General features: G+C 37.0%; 1 protein-coding gene across 1 annotated transcript in view; it reads left to right on the forward strand.

The window, feature by feature from the left end:
- Positions 1-21246, forward strand: part of LOC117387231 (arf-GAP with dual PH domain-containing protein 1) — a 50401-nt gene extending 29155 nt beyond the window's left edge. The window contains exons 4-11 of the mRNA XM_033984679.2: positions 3671-3753; positions 9096-9208; positions 10283-10429; positions 12814-12897; positions 13009-13071; positions 16711-16782; positions 17508-17736; positions 18835-21246. Of these exons, the coding sequence (XP_033840570.1) occupies positions 3671-3753; positions 9096-9208; positions 10283-10429; positions 12814-12897; positions 13009-13071; positions 16711-16782; positions 17508-17736; positions 18835-18863 (820 nt within the window). The 3' untranslated portion in view covers positions 18864-21246. The remainder of the gene's footprint in view (positions 1-3670; positions 3754-9095; positions 9209-10282; positions 10430-12813; positions 12898-13008; positions 13072-16710; positions 16783-17507; positions 17737-18834) is intronic.
- Positions 21247-21436: the final 190 nt, after the last annotated feature.

Here is a 21436-nt window from a genome sequence, read left to right on the forward strand (position 1 = left end):
CCTGAAAACTACCACATGACATCACAAGGTGGAACAGAGCATTTTGAGCTATGGAGCTGTAAACAGACTAATAATTAAGGTTTACTCAAACATGTGCATGAAAGAAAAAACAATTCAAGATATGTATTTGAGGAGATAACAACATTCTAACATGGCTTAAAGCTCACAAGAGTCATTTTTGCATAATATAGGACCTTGAATATTACTCCTGAAGTATAGTCTAGATCAGCCAATGTGGTTTTGCCAGCACCAGCCAAATGCAATAACAAAAACTTCCTCTCCCTTAGCAGTGTATGGCCAAAGCATGTACAAATACACTGCAATAAAATCCACATGCACCTCAAACGCATTTTTCTATTTTATCTTATCAACAGCTCAGAACTGTCAAAAACAATACTGCACAACTATCCAAATAAACCTTATTTGTTGCACAACAAAATTTGCCTTGATGAGCCACAAACAAATCGGTTATTGGGCATGGGCTGTGCATCCATGGACAATGTTCCACATAGATGGAGAAAAGAGGACATTGTCAGGTTGATTGTTTAAATATTTGTACCTTTAAAGTTGACAGACTGTTGATTCATTAGAAGCCTATGCACACACAATCCGCAGGTACACGTGCAATGCTTGTGCAGTGTTTGTGCCATTTATTTGATCAGCTGTTTTTTTCAAAAGTGGTTAGAAAAGGTCTGTTTACTTTCCACAACTTATGTTTTATTGAGAAAGAAGTGTGAGCTGTGAGGGGGGAGGCAGAGGAGAGCTGAGCCTGTGAGCAGCAGTGCCACATGAGCGGAGCAGAGAGAAAGGGAAGGGGCCTCTGGGAGATGGCAACACGCACACCGCACACACAGGGTCAGGAGGACAAGAAATGGCATATTATGTGTATGAGACCATTATCCTCCCATTTTCAAACTAAAGAAATTGTTTTTTTTCAGGGGTTTTTTTTCTGCATGAGATATCAGGAGTATGGTGTGAGAGCATGTGAAGTAACTCAAATGCATGAGCCTAGTTGGCAGCCCTGTATGCCTGAGTCATATTTTGCATAATCGTTCAGGCTCCTAATGGGTGCTCTCACACCTATTAGCATACTGGTCTAAAGTTATTTCTCACATACCCTATGCATTGTGAGCATCCTAATTATTCACCACGATGAGTTTCTAAGCACTTTTCACAACTTTCAAACATATACGTGTATAAATGGACATAGCAAACCTTCTATTTAGAAGCGTCTCCATGCTCAAAAAGGAAGAGAGCATGGACATGTATTGACTCTGGCTCCAGTTCACTCTCTATTGAAAAACTGTTGCCCCTCTTTCTGTAACTGCTGCTGTCAAGCTCATCATTTTGGTGTTTTTAATTTGTCTATTTTGTCCTAAAATCAATGGATCAATGAACAGCATTAGCAACAGGCTTGATTGACAGCATTGCTAAGGAGTATTACCATCAAAATCCTCGCTCCTAATTGGCTATTTGGTTGTTTGTGGTCGGAACTTGGCTCCAAATTCAGTGCTATAACTGCTAGCCTCAATGAGCTTCATTTGGATGGAGCCGAAAGCTATGGGTGACATCACACTCTCTTAGTCCACTCCTTTATACGGTCTATGCTTTCAGAGGCCAGAGCAGAGTTTTTCCTTCGGTAAAGCTAGCATGCTAGCATATACTGGTGGAAGACAAATTTTACTCAGATAGCCTACATGGGAAAAATCTGTAAGTATTTTAAAATGATCAATTAGCAGCATGGCTTTTGCTAACATAATGATAGGTACTTTGTAAGGATTGCAAGGTGCACTAGATGTTAGTGTTACATCTGGAATTCCACTATATAGCAATACATTTATCTCTCTTCATCAGGCCAAGTTACAGTTGAGATCTGTGGAGAGGCAACTCTGCTTACTGAGAGGATATGGTGTTTAAGGTATCCTTGAACAATAAAAAACATCTGTAATACTGTAATGCGACAGTGGCTCAGTGGTTAGAGTGTGAGCATTAGAGAGCGTTGTGTCCTTAGACAAGACACTTCACCCACATTGCCTAGTATGAAAGTGGTGTGTGCGCAAATGATAGGTGGTGGTCGGAGGGGCCAATGGCACAGATTGGCAGCCTCTCTTCCGTCAGTCTGCCCCAGGGCAGCTGTGGCTTACCATCACCAAGTGTGGAAATGAATTAATAATGACTATAGTGTAGCGCTTTGAGAGGCTTTGAAAAAGCGTATTACAAGTGTAAGCCATTATTATTATTATTATTATTATGCTATATTGTGGAACTTCTAGACAATTTTAGACAAAGCCACATTATCTCCATGGTTAAACAGTGCACCTTTAAGCATTGATATCATTGCTAGTGAAAGTCTTGTTGTAGCACATTAGAACACATAGAACATGCATTTTCATATTTCCCCATTCATCACTTGTCAACCCAACTCCTTGTCCTTAAATGGCTCCTCTTAAACACCCTTTGCTTGGCTTCCTTGTTTTTGATGCAGTTAGTTATGCTCCAGACAGGAGGATCAGACATACACAGTGTAGACTATAGAGGGAGGAGGAGGAAAACGCTTACGAGCCTGCAGGGATGACAAAGGTGGAGAAAAAGTGTGGGAGAGAGCACACATAAGATTGACAGACAGACTGTTGGCATGGCAATAAGGCACACTAGACTAGACAGAGACAGTTACGCTGAATAGACTTTAATGCGGCCAATAAGTGTGTTATTGAGGACCTTAGCTACAATGATAAACATTAGTAAGTTGCTCATTGATATATAAAGGTGCACTATGTAACTTTTCTGCTTGTCTCCATGGAGATATTATTGCTGTGTCTGACAGTTTCAGTAGAAATAGATAGGTTTAATGTCATACTATGGGAGTTTACAGATCACTCATTTCACATATGGATTAATAAATTACCTGTCTGCAATGAATCATAGACTTAATCACTCTTATAATCTGCAAACCAGGAAGCAAGGCTGGTGCAATGTCAACATGGAAGTTGTTATTAGCATTACTGTGACAGCATAACTCAGCTCTGGCCTCTGCTTATAAACCCATCACCCATCATGGTGAATACTTAAGATGCTAGGAAATCATTGGGAAAGTGAGGAATCACTCTGGGTTGTCAAAAGTTTCGAAAATCAGGTACTAATCGATACTAAAACTGGTATCGAAACTTGATACTCATATGAGCAGATATCCATATTAAAAATGTGAATAGCTTGAGCTGTATCTTTCACAAGTATAAGACACATAGACTAGTATACACCCATGGACCACTATGAACCTACTGCACACTGAGGGATTACACCGATAAACCACATGGTTATACAAAAGAACATACTATAGTTTAATGTTGAAATTCATATTCTGTTGTCTAAAGAAAGTGTCTTTTTTACCATCATGGTATTGGAATCTGTATTGAGTACTGAGTCTGTTTCTTAGTATGGAAATCAAGTTTGAATTTTTTGTATCTTGACAACAGTAACAAAGTCTATTTTTTCCAAAAGTTGTTCAACCATAATCTACACCACTACTCCAAATGTCCACATAGCTGCAGTTGTAGTAGCAGCAGTAATCATTGCAGTAGTAGTAACCGCTGAGTGTTTTTCACTGCGCTTGTGTTGCGAGCGTGCTGACAGTATACTCTCTCTCTCCCTCCCCCCTGTGTCTTCTCTCCAGGCTGCTGAGGGAGCAGTGGATCCGTGCCAAGTATGAGAGAAATGAGTTTGAATTCATCGAGAAGCAGGAGCCTTACTCTGCAGGTGAGCACAGGCCTGGTCTCTGTAGAACTGGTTAGGATCCACCCCTCCATGACAATTGTAGGCCCAGATGGAGCAGTCCATTATAATCATATCATGGCAGTTATCGTATAATTAGAGTTGGATTAGAGTCCCTGGTGAAGGTTGTGGTCATCCAGGAATGATTTTATTTTAGATTGAATTTGTATTTACAAATCAAATTGTCAAACTATTTGAATTTAACCACCCATAGCGAATAAAGCAACAGTTGTTTTTCCCCGCTAAAAGCAGGTCTTAGTATCAAAATAAGACCACTGTGTGCTGTCTAGATCTAATTATAAACCATTTTATCATCCACAAACCAGGAAGTGTAGTGTTTGCATGCTAGGTTTTGTTTCATAAAGTGCTTATAGACTCAACTGAGGATACTAGGAATGTGTTAGGAAACTAAGGAATAAGTTTGAAACATTAAAAGTTCTGGTCTTCATGTTTCTCAAGACACTAAAAACAGGTACATTTTTAATATAGCAACAGCTGCCAGGGTCAATTCCCTGAATGCAGAGTTTGCATGTTCCTCGTGTGTCTGGGTGGGTTTCCTTAATTAACCTAAACATGCAAAATAGGCTAATCTTCCAGTTAGTTATTTAACCACAACACACAGTGAAGTTAGGAGATATGAAACTAGCTACCATGTATTTAAGTAAAAGATTAAATCTTTTTAATACCATATCATTGTACCATCTACAATGCCCTTGCTACGATGGAGGTGTCAGCATTCAGGCATTAACCGTTTCATTGAAGCCAATACAAACTGTCATTGCCTCCATGCTGGTGTGAACACTAGATATACAGTTACCTTCATGCTACATGCGCAATGTCCAGTGGAGCATATCAAAATCACATTTTCAACATGATTGTAAACAAACAAAACCAAAAGAAAGTATAATTTACCCATCAATACACAAAACTTTGAAAACTCCTTGGGGGGTTGGGAAACCTTGGGAAAAAGTCAAAGAGTTACATTTAGGCCTATATTCTGTTAAAATAACCTTCTAGATTCTATGATTAAAAAATAATAATAATAAATAAATATATATATATATATATATATATATATATATATATATATATATATATATATATATATATATATATATATATATATATGTGTGTGTGTGTATATATGTGTGTGTGTATATATATATATATATATATATATTTGTGTGTGTGTGTATATATATATATATATATATATATATATATATATATATATATATATATATATATATATATATATATATATATGTGTGTGTGTGTGTGTGTATATGTATACATATTGCAATGTCAGATATCTACATATTGCATGTATCAAAATGTTTTTTCACAGTTGACATATTGTGTGTGTGTCTGCTATATAGTTATAATCTATGGCACCAATGGATCATTCTGTTATAATTTGGACATGTTAAATTTCTTTATTAATCAAAAATGGCTTAATAAAAGAAACAAGATTTATATATTTTTTAATTGTACCAAAATGACTACAGGACTCTGTCGTATCCCTCCCATATCACATATTAAGAAAATAAAATTGGAGAATGAAGTTAACTACAGAGCAGTTTGTGTATGTCCGTGGCGGAGAAAACGGGGGCTGATCGGCACAATGGTGTCTCAAAAATAATCCATTTAAGATTGCACAATCATGCACGAGTCACTCCAAATACAACTCCAGGTGAGTAAATGGTGAGGGGAAACAACTGTAACATGGCTGAAAGTTCTGAAAAGACAAATTATGCATATTAGGTCTGTTTTTAAATTAAAAAAAATGAAATATGACATAACTTAAACTTTTTGCAAACTTTTTTATTTAGCATTATGTCAGTATTTATCATATTTTAATTTAGATGTATTATTTGCTGTATTTTTCAGACTTTTTTATACAGCACAATTTCATGAAATATTTAAGGGATACAAGGACTACATCAGGACTATGTAAGAATTAAACCAGGACTACTATCAGGTCTAACCATACACTGTATATATAAATGGACATAGCTAACGCACTAGCAGCCATGTTCCAAAAAGGAAGTGACTCTCGCTCCAATTCATTGTACATAGGAAAACTGCTCCTCTCTCTGGAATGGCTGTAGAGAGTTATTTTGGTCTTATATTTGTATTAACCTTTTTGGTTGCTATGATACTCGTGGTAGGAATTCCAAATATGGAACCAAATTGATCCTTATAACTGCTAGCCTCGATGAGCTTCATTTAACTGGAGCTGAATGTTATGGTTGACGTCACACTCACTTAGTCCACTTCTTTACGCAGTCTGTGGATCTAACCTTGAAAAGCTCCAGCATGACTGTAGCATACATCAAATTATATCTATATCAATTTATATTCTAAAAATATATATATAATTGTCCTAATGAATTGCCAACATTCTGTTTTCAAATATATATTTTTTCTCATAATTTTGTGTACTTTATTCAGAGAAAGTTACACTAAGTAGTTGGTCATTTGTATGTTCGCTGGTCTGGTGTACATTTCAAACCTGACTGCAAATGGAGCTCCGTGATTGGCTATTGGTGACCTCATCCTCTTATTGTTACAGTATCATTCATGCATAATATGAGTCACTGTGTCATGTGCGTTAGCGCATTTGTTTTGTTCTTTGGCCGCAGTGCATTGTGGGATATCAGGTCAAGTCTATGAACACTCAAATTGAGTTTAAAATGTTTGTTTGTCAGTGCAAACATTGATCTGGTTTATGCAAAAATAATGGAGGAGAGGAGGAGGAGCAGAGAGAGGAAGGCTATTGATCCATGAGGTAATACAAAGTGTGGAGAGGGTTTTGTGGCAAGAAGTACAAGAAATGAAATGAGTGAGAGAAGGAGAGGAGTCATTTAAGTGTATGTTTTTGGGGGTTAAAATACTTTTGTTCTTTCATTCACAATGTTTACTCTAGAAGATATAAAAAGGTCCACACAGCTGTATTAGCTAGTTCTTTTTTATGTTTGTGTCACTAAGTAATGTTTTGAAATGTCACCCCAATCCTGTAAACTTACAGAAATCCATAATGCCAGTAGTGTCTCACTTTAAGCTGCTGCACGATAATTTTTCTAAGATTTTTGGATGTTTCTCTACATGGAATTGAAACTGTGTGACAGCACACATGCGAACTATGCGATGGTGCACACGATCAGTTGTGGCTTGGATGAAGTTTGTCGGAGTGAGTGAGCATTAGAAGAGGCTTTGCTGATGCTAACTATGATGCCAGGGCTGCAGGACACAGAGAAGGGACACTTTTGTCTTGAGGGCTGTTAGGTTCCTCAACTGCCCTGACACAGGACCTGCTGACTCTACCTGACCAAACCTCCTGTTTAACTACACTAAGAACTTTGACTGAGAGAGAAAGAGGAAGAAGAAACACAGTTGAAATGTTGCTGCAGATAAACTTGAACATTTTTCATCGCAGATGGCCAAAATCATGCAGCAGACACCCGGCTTTAAACATTGTGCTAACTACTCAAGTTGTTTCGTGAAAAGTTTACTCACCAAGAAAAAAGATATGCAGTATGAGTAACCTATATCTTAACTGAACCACTAATCTCAACAATTCTTTTATAGGGCAACCTTATTATCTGGCAGTCTTATCTTCACCAGTTAATTATTCATGCTCCTTTACAGCCTGATATTATCAAACAGTTTTAGAAATCTCCATAGAGTCACTGTGTATAATTGTGGTGAGTCAAGTCTATTGAACTGCAGGCTTTTGACATCATCCTCTCTCAGAAATAGAATCTGGATTATAGAAACATGCGGCGTGGGCTGAGGATTCCACCAAAATAGACAAAAGACGACAAAATTAGGCTCTAAAAATAGAACAGCGTAAACTATAGAGTGTATTAGGGCTTAACGATTTGAGAAAAATACCTAATTGCGATATTTCTGACGAGCTGAGCTTTGCAGTTAGATTTGTGATTTACGTGATCAAAGGTGCTCATTCTTCTATGTAAACAATAGAATGGCATTTTCAACATTAAACCATAGTACTTTCTTTTATATTACCATGTGGTCTATCTGTGTAATCCCTCAGTGGTCCAGGTAGGTTCATAGTGGTCCATGGGTGTAAACTAGTCTATGTGTCTTATACTTGTTCTGATACAGCTAAAGATCATTCTAAAGCTATTCAGGAAAGGTTCATTTCTGTCCTGTGAATGTGACTTTTTTAGTATTGATACCTGCTAAAATGAGTATCTTTTCAACACTAGTTTTAATATCAGTTAGTGTCTGTTTTTTTTACTTATGACAAGTTTAGTGTGTACCAATCTAAACTACAGGGTTAGCAATTTTTATGTAGGATAAGTTGTTTGTGGGGGAAATTACGGTACTTAATAGACAAAAGACAACAAAATATGACAAAATAAGGTTCTAAAAATGGAACAGCGTAAAATAGTCCCAATCTAACGCACATATGTGGTGGTTTCATGCTACATTGACTTTCACATCCTCTTGGTAAGGATTAGCAAATGATTGAAAATGAGGGTTCAGATTACAGCAAGAGACTAAATGTCTTCTTATTACAGCTCCAATGTCTCCTTTGTTGTATGGTCTGTGTTCAGATGGGCTGTGTTTCAACTATGTAAAAAATAAAATGTAAAAAAAAAGAATAATTATTGTATAATAAATAATACATCAAAAAGGATGTATTATTTATTACTATTTACAGTTACCTGAAAAGAGGAACTAAATGTGTTTAGTTTTAGTCTTACAGAATAGAGACTATATTTGTTTTTATTTTGACTGCTGTAGGCAATGTGCGTGAAGTGTCTTCCTAATGGCAGAATGCAGTCTGATGAGGTTTAAACCGGCAATCCAATGGTTGATGGGCATACATTTATCTCACTGCAACATAATCGTTCCCATTTTTATTTAGGGTTCATTTTAAATAGTGATTTTTATTTATTTATTTTTGTTGTTATAACTGTGCACTGTTTAAATGTATTGTTGTGTATCAGTTATATGTAACTTTTTATGTAACTTCTGGTGAAAGGTTCACTACATGCTTATGCACTAACCTACTTGTACCTTATATTGTACCTTTAAGTCCAGGACTTCGTGTAATAGTTGTTCCACCCTATCTGTTCCACTCATAAGACAATAAGATCCATGAGACAAAGCCTTCCGGACAATATTGGGTTAATGATGTTTTCAATGTCAATTTATTCTTAATTCTGTCCTTTATAAGAAAATTCTATCCAGATTTTTTCTGGTAACAACAAGATGAAACCAACAAAGGGAAATCAGATTGTTCTCACAGCGATGATATTTGACTCTCTGCCTCCCTCTCTCTCCCCTGCCAGGTTACAGAGAGGGGTTCCTATGGAAACGGGGCAGAGACAACGGCCAGTTCCTCAGTCGAAAGTTCATCCTTTCCGAGAGGGAGGGGGCGCTCAAGTACTTCAACAAGCAGGATGTGAGTATGGCTCGTGACAATGCAGAACAGACTGACAAGTATAGAGAACAGATAACATTTGTAAAATTGACTTATTCTTAATTACAAAAACATTATACATGATGGTGAAGATGTTTATGTTTTATTTTGTGTTTTGGTTCTACAGATGAATTGTCCAGTCAAAAAGCAGAATGAGCTTCATATGAGTCTCTCATTCAGGCTGTCAGTTTCAATGTTGAAATCCATTTGATTTAAACCTAAAAAGACTCTCTTTGATCTGAAATGCCAGCCACTTAAACTCCAGCACCTGCAGCCAATCATGAACCAGTGCTAGTGCAACCTCTGCAGCTCAGTGAGGGAAAACTGGAGGTTCTGAGCTTTCAATTCAATTTATTTTTGTAAACCCAAAATCACAACAGCAGTCGCCTCTTAGGGCTGAACATGGGAATATATTTAACCAACAGAAAGTTAGAAAATCAACAATGAAAGAGAAACAGACAAGCAAATGAACCAACAGAAAATAAGCAAATGGATAACAAATGGATAGCTTTCACATGAGGTAACCCAGGTTCAGTTGTGATAGCATAATTTGTACACAAAGTAATTCAAAGTGCTTTACAGAACAAGGAAGACATTAAAATCACAATGCAAACAAATCAAAACATAAATAATCATCATAAAATTAACATTAAAAGAGAAGCATGCAGTTATATGCACAGCTAAACAGAAGTGTTTTAAGCCTGGATTTAAACATTGTTAAAGTAGAGGCCTGTCTCACATCTTCAGGGAGACTGTTCCAGGTTTTAGCTGCATTTAGTTCCTCTTTTTTTGTTTTTGTTTTTTTTAACAGTAAGAGCATAGGCTACATACAGTTCCTTTAAGAAGACAGAAATGCAAACGTCTAAACTAATACAAGAATCTTGATTGTAGAGGTCTGAACTACAGGGTTAGCAGGTTTTAACAGCTTCATGAAGCTAACATATTACACTATAGATTACCTGTTCTTTCAAGATGCTACAACCATTTAAACTGTGATTTTGGTTTCATTGCAATTACTTTTGCCTCCCTTGTTGATAATAAGTTTTTACTGGCCAGGCCAGAGACCCCAAAGCCGTGATGAAGATTGAGACGCTGAATGCTACGTTCCAGCCAGCGAAGATTGGGAACCCGTGTGGTCTGCAGATTACCTACTTGAAGGACAACAGCACACGCAACATCTTTGTGTACCACAGTGACGCCAAGGTACGCAAACCAATCAGGGTGTTGGTCAATACACTATGTCATGTAGCGAATGATAAGTCTGGAACTACATAGACCATGATACTTTGCTCTTTTTTGGAGAAGCTAACATGAAGAAATCAAGCTAACACAAGGAAATCAAGAAACATTTGATTTCTAATCTCTAAATTATTAAATTAAATTTTGATTTTAGACAGTACGATGCAATTTTCAACCATGTGGTCTTATGGTAGTTTTGATAAAGATTTGCATTCTGCATTTATACTTTAGTTCAGGTTGTCAAAAGTATTGAAAATCAGATACTAATCCATACTAAAACTAATACTGAAATATTGATATCTATTTAAGCAAGTATTGGTAACAAAAAAAAGTCACATTCAGAGGACAGGGAAGAACCTTTCCTGAATATCTTTAGAATAATGTTGAGCTGTATCAGAACAAGTATAAGAGACTAGACTAGTATACAATCATGGACCACTATGGGACCTATCTACATTATATTCTTGTTTTGTATTGATTATCTGGATATCAGTTTTTGACCACCCCAGTTTAACGTTTTACCTAAATAATGGCAGAGGCATTTAAAAAAAAATATATACTGTATGCATTCTAAGCTTAATCAGGCAATACACATTTTTACTTTCCATCATAAATTGCTATGCCTTTTGAATTACTTTGTTCAAATGATAAATTACAGATCTTTATTTCAAGAAAGGCATTATTATAATTGCATCCTAGAACAGATTTAGCCTGTTAAGTACTTGGACCCATTTCCATCAAGAGGCTACCTCTCACCTACATGTGCACCACTGTTTCTTGAGCTAGAAGTGGGTCCAGTAAAACCAGTTCCTTTGTCTGGGTGTGTGTGAGAAACCTGAGACCGCTGCAAGCCACAAAAAAAAAAAAAATCATAATACTTTTACTTCTCCTTTTTTCCCATTTCTTTAAAGCTACAATATGTACATTTTCTGGAGTAGGGTTGGAGATATTCAGATGATATTGTTGTGCCTAGAATGTTCCGCTGTTTGTCACTATCTTGCATTTATTCCATGTGTTTGTTGCTCAAATAAAAATGCATCAAAAACATTCATCCTCATTATGAATGGGCTTGTCCCTGCGCAGATCTGACCTGTAACTTGGCCTGCTTGTCTCCATAGGCAAAGATACATTTAATACCATACAGTGAAACATTCCAGCTAAAACAAAAACATCACCATGGAAACAAGCATATGGTGTTACATAGTGCAGCTTTAAATTCGTGTTAAAAATACTACCATCCGATGAGACAAATTTGGTGAAAAATGCTCAATTTGGAAACAGGAAAAAATAGAAGCATAAATTGTGAATTGTTCAGTCTTATGAATTGTTCAGTCTTAGCTAAAGCACACTCCACCCTCTGCTGGTGGAGAGCTGGTACTGCAGTAGGAGCAGGTCAGTGGGTTCGCGCCTGCCATGTGCCTGTCACTCTGGCTCTCTAGTGACTTTATTGACAGCTCTGCAGCAGCCCAAGACAGGTTTCTCCGGATAGTACCTGAACACTTCACACCTTATTCAAGCCAGGTTGAGATCAATCTATTAGAATGCATCATTTTTCAGTATTTCATATGCCTATTCACTATATTAAAAAATCATTAAAAATGTTATAAAAATATGTTTTTAAATTATTATTATTATTATTATTATTATTATTATTATTATTATTATTATTATTATTATTATTATTATTATTATTATTATTATTATTATTATTATTATTGCAATATATAAATGTAACATTCCAAGGATTATGCTAAAAATGAAATGCCTTTGCTTTGGATTTGGCACACAATGCAAATGCAATTCCAAAAATAGAAAAGAAATATTTACAAAATTTTACTTTAAACTCTGGAACTTGAAAAAATGTTTTAAAACGATCAGTAATAGCAACGATAGCAATTTATTGAGTTTTTCCAATCAACGTATTATTTACAAATTTGCAACAATTGAAATTGTGCATAATCAGATAAAGTCAAAAAAGGCACTTTTAGTGCCTTTTTTGGCTTTATCTGATTTCTGGTCTGATTGTCCTAATGGAGTTGTTTTTGCCTAGAATCTTTACCAGAATTAAATTCATATAATGTATCTTGCGTTGAGGTGTTTTTTAAGATGGAAAAACACCTTGAAAAATTGGCATTCTTATTGCGAGCTCTCCACAAATCTGATGTAACTTGCCATTAGCTGCTTGTCTCCATGGAGATAAATACATCTCATGCCATACTGTGGAGCACATTGTTGGCCTTTGAGAATGTACATAGTATACCAAGTTCTCAACATTTTTTATATCTGTAAATATATATGTAATTACAAAAAGTATTTTTTGGGTTTTTAATTGTTGTTGTTTTTTTCAGGAAATGGTTGACTGGTTCAACGCTATCCGAGCAGCGCGCTTCCACTACCTGCAGGTGGCGTTTCCTGGAGCGAGTGATGAGGAGGTATAGTCCTGTTTAGCACCAGGAGGACAGGGAGACATATCTTTGGTCTTAGTTGTTCCCATGACAACAGAAGCTAACACCTCTTGTCTTTCTGTCCTGTGTCCTTCACAGCTTGTGCCCAAACTGACCCGAAACTTCATGAAGGAGGGGTTCATGGAGAAGACTGGTCCTAAGGTCAGTGTGATTCTTTAAAAGTACCATTCTGTATTTGGGATGTTGTTGGGTCTTATTGTTTGACTCTAATGACTGTTTAGTCTAAGGGGTGAAAGCGGCAGAGTGGATAAGCATGCCCTCTGAGCAATATTGATTTTGAATTCACTCCTTTATATTAAAGAGGTCGGGTTAATCAATTTTTTGAATCTTTTTGAAGCTTTCTACTATATTCTAACCAAAAACATGTCTGAAGAGGTTTTATACACTCACCTAAAGGATTATTAGGAACACCTGTTCAATTTCTCCTTAATGCAATTATCTAATCAACCAATCACATGGCAGTTCCTTCAGTGCATTTAGGGGTGTGGTCCTGGTCAAGACAATCTCCTGAACTCCAAACTGACTGTCAGAATGAGGAAGAAAGGTGAGTTAAGCAATTTTGAGCGTGGCATGGTTGCTGGTGCCGGACGGGCCGGTCTGAGTATTTCACAATCTGCTCAGTTATTGAGATTTTCACGCACAACCATTTCTAGGGTTTACAAAGAATGGTGTGAAAATGGAAAAACATCCAGTATGCGTCAGTCCTGTGGCCGAAAATGCCTTGTTGATGCTAGAGGTCAGAGGAGAATGGGCTGAGTGATTCAAGCTGATAGAAGAGCAACGTTGACTGAAATAACCACTCTTTACAACGGAGGAATGCAGCAAAGCATTTGTGAAGCCACAACACGCACAACCTTGAGGCGGATGGGCTACAACAGCAGAAGACCCCACCGGGTACCACTCATCTCCACTACAAATAGGAAAAAGAGGCTACAATTTGCACGAGCTCACCAAAATTGGACAGTTGAAGACTGGAAAAATGTTGCCTGGTCTGATGAGTCTCGATTTCTGTTGAGACATTCAAATGGTAGAGTCAGAATTTGGCGTAAACAGAATGAGAACATGGATCCATCATGCCTTGTTACCACTGTGCAGGCTGGTGGTGGTGTAATGGTGTGGGGGATGTTTTCTTGGCACACTTTAGGTCCCTTAGTGCCAATTGGGCTTCGTTTAAATGCCACGGGCTACCTGAACATTGTTTCTGACCATGTCCATCCCTTCATGACCACCATGTACCCATCCTCTGATGGCTACTTCCAGCAGGATAATGCACCATGTCATAAAGCTTGAATCATTTCAAATTGGTTTCTTGAACATGACAATGAGTTCACTGTACTACAATGGCCCTCACAGTCACCAGATCTCAACCCGATAGAGCATCTTTGGGATGTGGTGGAACGGGAGCTTCGTGCCCTGGATGTGAATCCCACAAATCTCCATCAACTGCAAGATGCTATATCCTATCAATATGGGCCAACATTTCTAAAGAATGCTTTCAGCACTTTGTTGAATCAATGCCACGTAGAATTAAGGCAGTTCTGAAGGCGAAAGGGGGTCAAACACCGTATTAGTATGGTGTTCCTAATAATCCTTCAGGTGAGTGTATATTATCCATGCATGTTTGGGTAATCTTGCAATATCTCCCATGCCCCATTCAGCCCCTCCTTACAGTTAGCTGGATGATTCTGTCCAGTGCCCAGCCCAAAGGGACACTCGACTCAGCGCTTCCAAAAAGAAAATGAAACTTATTAAATATGTTAATACATTGCTTTTGGCAAATATAACATTTTCCAAGCAGTAACAGGTAACATCATGATCTAAGTATGTTATGTGTTAGCAGTTAATACCCCATAGAAGTGAAATACCCTCCCTTAAAATACATCCATCCATACTTTTCTTCCACTTATCTGGGGGCGGGTTGTGGGGGTAGCAGCCTAAGCAGGGACTCCCAGACTTCCCTCACCCCAGACACGTCCTCCAGCTCCTCTGGTGCGACCCTAAGGCGTCCAGATGCCCGAGCCACCTCAGCTGGCTCCTCTCAATGTGGAGGAGCAGGCGATCGCTGTCAAGCACCCACCCCAGGCCTGGCTCCAGGGTGGGCCCCAGTAATGCCAGTTTGTAGCTGGCCTTGTTTTTATCCTCATCAAGACAGGCTTTTGAGCCGCTCTTAGTCTGACCCGTCCCCCGGACCTGTTTGCCATGGGTGACTCTACCAGGGGCATGAAGCCCCCGACAACATAGCCCCCAGGATTAAAGTGAGGGTTCAAGGAGGGGCTCTGTGTCCAAACATTGTGTCCATTAAACTAGTCTGGTGTAATATGATTTATATATTATAGATTCAATAAATTTAATATTTTGTCAAATAAAACAAAAGTATACAAGTCATACTAGCAAAAAAGTGACTCACTTTTAGTTTAAATATATTGTCAGACATAAGGCTGGTCAGTTGAAATTTCACCTGAAGAACTTAATGTTATTGTGCCCTTGTCCAAGATGCTTCATCCATATTATCTACAGTTATGGTAATGTCTCTATTTGCACCAGGAAAAACATCTACTGTAAAATCGCTTGTTCACTGTAAAGACAAACTGCAGTCAAATGAAGAATGTGTAAGATCATAAATACTTTCAGTATTTTTAGTACCTGATTTTTACTCTCTTAAAAACATGAAAAACTGATCATCATTTTAAACTGTTTGCAGTGGTCTAAGGTTATTCCTCACTTACCTTATGCATCCTGCACATCCTAATTGTTCAACACAATGAGTTTATAAGCACTTTTCACAGATTTCAGATCAGAGCAGAGTTTTACTAGCAACAACTACAACTAGGACTACAAACACAGACAGATTTTAATCAACTACATGGAAATTTGGGTACAGGGCCTTAAATTATTCAAAAAATGTTGCTCGGACAGGATAATTAATGGAATGCAATTAATAATTCCATTCCTTAAATCTGTACAAAATTTAATTCCATAACTTGGAATATTTTTGATTCCTTAGCTAAATTATTAGATAAGCATGTGCAAGGTCGTCTGAATTCAAGGAAACCACCGACTTCTGATTATTAGTGAAAAGAACTTGTCTAGACATAATGACAGCTATAAAAGATGAGGATTTAATATTTTCTCCCTTCAAGGACTCATAAAATACTTTCAGTTAGCATTACCACAGGATGCTGCAGAGTCCTCTCTCACTCATTAATAATTTGACAGATTTTTATGTCGAATGCCGCTGGAGTAGGAATTATGGGTGAAAGGTCTTGCTTTTGGTGCCAAAGTTACAGGGAAAACATGTATGTATTGTCACAAGCAGATGTCATTGTGTTGCCTGGAATGCTCCACAGTATGGCATTAAATTTATCTATACACTATTACACTATTCTTATTCTCACTATTCTTACTCTTACACTATTAGTTATTGTTGCTCAAAAATACCTTAAACATGCATCATTACTGTGAGTAGGCTCACCTCTCCATAGATCTGACCTGTAAGTTGGCCTGTTTGTCCAGATGGATAGACAAGTTTAATACCATACTATGTCAAATTTAGGTGAAGCAATAATATCTCCATAGAGATGAGCAGATAACTCTCCAACTGGAAATGTACAAACAAATCAGCTCATGTCAAAACTCTTTCATAGTGAAATTTGATTATTTAATTATTTACCACCAAGTAACCCATTTTACACAATGCACATAAAAAAAGATTGAAATCCTTATAAAATGTTGAAATGGAAAAAACTATAGATGACTGATATGTATATACTTATTTTTCAGCACACAGAAGGCTTCAAGAAGAGATGGTTTACAATGGACGACAGGAGGCTCATGTATTTCAAAGATCCTCTGGTAATTATTAGTCAAATTATTAGTCAAAAAAAGAATCATTTTGGACTAATAAATTCCAAAACTCTGACCAAATTCAAGTAAGAGTAAAAAGTATTTCAGGAAACTACGTGTACAGTATGAGTAACTGTAAGTAAAGTTAATGTAATTGGAGGAACAAAACAAGCAAACAAAATAATGGATAAAATCTGATATGTTCAAAGGACAGACAGAAAAGTGAGAAAAACAAAATCATATCTGAAGGAGCAGTGCAGGAAATACAAACGTTCAGATAATTTCATATTGTCAACATAAAGCTTTTGTCACTTGTAGACTTACTCACAGGAAATGTGGGAAGAACAGTGGGAAGAGGAACCAAAAATTTTACTCAAGTAACAGTACTGACCTAAATGTGTGGTGTCTGAAAATTACTCTAAGAAATGGTCAAGAATTGTGTTAAAAACAAAGCAAAATGTACTGTTCATAGATCGACTGTTCATCTACAGGCGAGTTAAAGCTAGTATTTATTTCAAGCCCTGGTCATAATGTATTTGGATTACTTAAAACTACTACTAAGTAATAGTAGTAGTAGTAGTGGGAGTAGTAGTAGTAGTGTTTTTGCTTTTGCCTTATACTGCCTTATACACTCTTACTTTGGTTCTTCAGATTAGGTCAACTACTTTTTGTTTCCACTTATTTTATTTTTTACATGTTTGGTTTGAGTGCCCTGACAGTCCTGTCTGTCCCAGGACGCCTATGCCAGAGGAGAGGTGTTTATTGGGAGTAAGGAGAACAGCTACACGGTGCTCTCCGGGCTGCCCCCCTCCACCCAGGGCTACCACTGGAACCACGGCATCACCATAGTAACGCCTGAGCGCAAATTCCTGTTTGCCTGTGAGACTGAGGCCGAGCAACGCGATTGGATAGCAGCCTTTCAGAGGGTCATCAACCGACCAATGAGGCCACAGGAGTACGCAGGTATAAGAGATGTGCTGAGGCATCTCTTCAAGTCGGTACATTCAATACTGTTTGAACTGATATTAGAATTAAGTAGCAAAATCAGCTGGTCAGCAGTTAATGTGTGTAATTTAACAAAAAAGAAAAGAAAGAAAAAACACTCATAAATTATGTTTTTAAGTGTGTGATTTGTGATTTTCAGTTGGTGAGATAATGAGACAGTGCATAACTGCAAATAAACTGGAGCATAACAGGTTCAAAACCTGCCTGAAGTGTATTACACTTCAAAATGCTGCATTCCACCAGCTGATGTCATGAGTTGGTGCCTCTTTCACAACTTCAACTCCATATTTTTAAAGGTGCACTATGTAACATTTCTGGTGGTGAGCACACCACCTGCTTGTCTCCATGGAGATTACATTGGATTGCCTGGAAAGGTTCACAGCATGTCATTAAACTTATCTATATTGCATTTTTAAAGTTAAAAATATTAACTTCCATTGTTACTTTGAGATGCCTCGCCAGGTGGCATCACCTCATCTCTATGGAGACAGATTAATGTCATATGTGGTACATTCTAGGCAAAGCAATAACATACAAACAAACAGGTGACAGACCCTTCACCAGAAAAGTTTCATAGTGCATCTTTAAAGTCAGCCTATATTCTACAGTCTTGTTTAGATTATTTCAGTGATCAAATTGCTCTTTACAAAGTTTATGAAATAATGGCTACCAGCTATTGTTTTTAATCTGATTTAAACTGCCTCCCTCAAGTCTGTTTATCAACTGTAGCCAGCAATAACATTTTGTATGCACAGAAGCCTGAAAAAAACACTTTTCTAACAAAATTTTTCACCTTGATGAGTTTGTAAGTGCTTTTCACAACTTTCAGAGACCAGTGTCACAGTAACACTAACAACAACTGATACACTCGCTGAACAGACTTACTTCTGCTGCTTCATAATGAGACACAGAGATGCTTTACACAGCCACATTCTGACCTTAAGCTGCTTTTATAATATATCTGTACTGCAAGACACATTCACTTTATTACATGAAGGAAACCAGGTACAACATTTATTCAGAATTCAAATATTTTTTTGTATTTTATGCTTGCAGTGGAAGCCCATTTCAAACACAAACCCTGACAGTGGAAGATGTGTTGAACTCATTTGGACTTATCTCCTGCAATGTGACTGAACAGACAAACTACACACTTTTGCAAGGAGATTCAAAACTATATGTGAAAACTACACTAGACCGCTGGACGCCCTGACCTCCCCTGGGACAATATATTGAAAAAGATGTCATAACTTCCAAATCTGCTCACTGTACCAAATCTTTCTCTCTAAGTGAACTCTTCCCAGAAATTTGTCTTGTTCTTCCTGTAATCTATGTAATTATGTAATCTAAAGTCACCTCACTGGTTCCTGAACAATTTAAACATTGTTTATTTATTGAATGTACAGTTTTGGGACAGTTAATGTTTGTGAGCAGTGTTTACTTTAAGAATGCTGTGGTGCGGAAACCATTGGCACAACTCAAATAGTATTTAAAAGTGCTGTTAAACTGTCGAATATGCATAAACATGAACTTAAAGGAGATATTATGCTAAACAGGCTTTGCTGAGCTTTTAATCATGTTATAATGTTGTTTACATATCACAAACATACCTAGAATTGTGTCTTGCTATGTTCATCTATTTTCGAGTAATGCATTTAGTGATTTTGTGTTATTTATTTTCTATTAAAAAAATGCAAATACATTACTATGATCATGAGCTGTACCAGAACAAGTATAAGACACATAGACTAGTATACACCCATGGACCACTATGAATCTACTGGATACTGAGGGATTACACAGATGCAAGGCAAGTTTATTTGTATCACAATTCGTACACAGAGTAATTCAAAGTGCGTCACATAAGAAAGACATTAAAGCCACAATTCAACAAATCAAAACATAAATAATCAAAAATATTCATCATAAAAATTAAGGAGGAGGAGAAGACTTCAGAATAAAATCCTTTCAGTCATATGCACAGCTAAACAGAACTGTTTTGAGCCTGGATTTAAACATTGTCAAAGTAGAGGCCTGTCTCACATCTTCATCTTTGGTGCTGGTCCATGGAGAGACTTGTTCACAAGCAGAGCTGCTTTAAAGTCTATTCTCTGAGCCACAGGAGCCAGAGACCTGAGCACAGGACACATGTGTGAAGTACTTCCTGGTTCTAGTCAGGACCCGAGCAGCAGTGTACTGCAGCTGTCTTACAATGAGCAGGACGTTACAGTTGTCTGATCTACTGGAGACAAATGACAAGTTTGGTTTTGACAGTATACCTTTGATTTTTGCAATGTGTTTTTTAATGGTAAAAAGCTGCAGATGTTATTGATTTGATGTGGCTGTTAATGTGGCTGTGGATGTAAGGGCACATGGTAATATAAAAGAAAGTACTATAATGACATGCTATTGTCTAAATAAAGAGTGTTTTTGTTTTTTTGTTTTTTTTACCACCATCGTGATATCAAAAATGGTATTGAGTATCAAATCAATTTCTTAGTATTGTGTAAGAAATTTTAGTATTGTGATGACACTAAAACACAGGATTCTGATCGAGAGGGTTGTCATTCAAATGTCTTCAAGTAAGTTGCTGCTCAACTGCACTGAGTAAACCAGAGAAGTGTGTGGGGGTGTGTGTGTGTGTGTGGGTGTGTGTGTGTGTGGGTGTGTGTGTGTGTGTCTCGACTCAAAGTCATTTCCTCAGATTTGCATCCAAGTACACAACATGATATGTTCAAAGGTAAATCCAGAGGAAATATCACAAATATTTATGTCCATTCAGTGTTTTTATATTTTTGACAGTTCCAGTAGATATAAGTATGATCCCGTCTCGCCACAACCTTTCCAACAGTTTACCACTTTTATTTGGCGATCTAGTTCACTCCTTACTGTTACCAGCAGAGGGCGGTAGACTAATGCAAGAAATCTGTGACATGAAAGCAACATGTTTTATCCAATCATTTTTATTATATATTTACATTTAAGTTACAAAATCAAAAATTCCAATGTCCAAAATAACTGAAAAGCCTGGATGATGCATAATATGTCTCCTTTAAAAACTCAGAGATCACCACTGCTGTTAATGTAGCCAACAGGTTTCAGCTGGTCTTCTTGTAAATTGTAAACTCTTTTTGCTGCTTAAAATAATGTTATGTAATGGGACAGTCCATTTTACAACATTTTTTTTTTCAATTTCTTGTTTACTTAAAAGAAAAAAAAAAACATTCTAATCATGTGACAAATAGTGTGAACAAGAATGACATGGATTTATTGCCATATACAGTGGCTAGACATTTAGGATTAGATATTAGGAATTGAGGGAATTAGTAACAATGCTAACAAAGTTCATAATAAGATTAAAGTGACAATCATATTTAAGGATAATCCAATGATTTTAGGTTAGAATAAAAATTTTATCCTTGTTGTGAATTGAAAAAATAAAACCATTGTTTGTTTTTTACATGTACCATCAAATAAAGTGCGACAATGACTAAGTAACATGATTGTTATTTGTGATATGGCTGTATCCACGAACACTGAAAAGTTTAATGCCATACTGTGGAATATTCTAGCCAAATCAATCAAGTTACATAAGGCACTGATTGTCTGATTATCAGACAATAACATGCTTTATAATTAAATGCAGCCCTTACCAGGA

The sequence above is a fragment of the Periophthalmus magnuspinnatus genome, chromosome 19 (genome assembly GCF_009829125.3).
Source record: "Periophthalmus magnuspinnatus isolate fPerMag1 chromosome 19, fPerMag1.2.pri, whole genome shotgun sequence".
Lineage (NCBI taxonomy): Eukaryota > Metazoa > Chordata > Actinopteri > Gobiiformes > Gobiidae > Periophthalmus > Periophthalmus magnuspinnatus.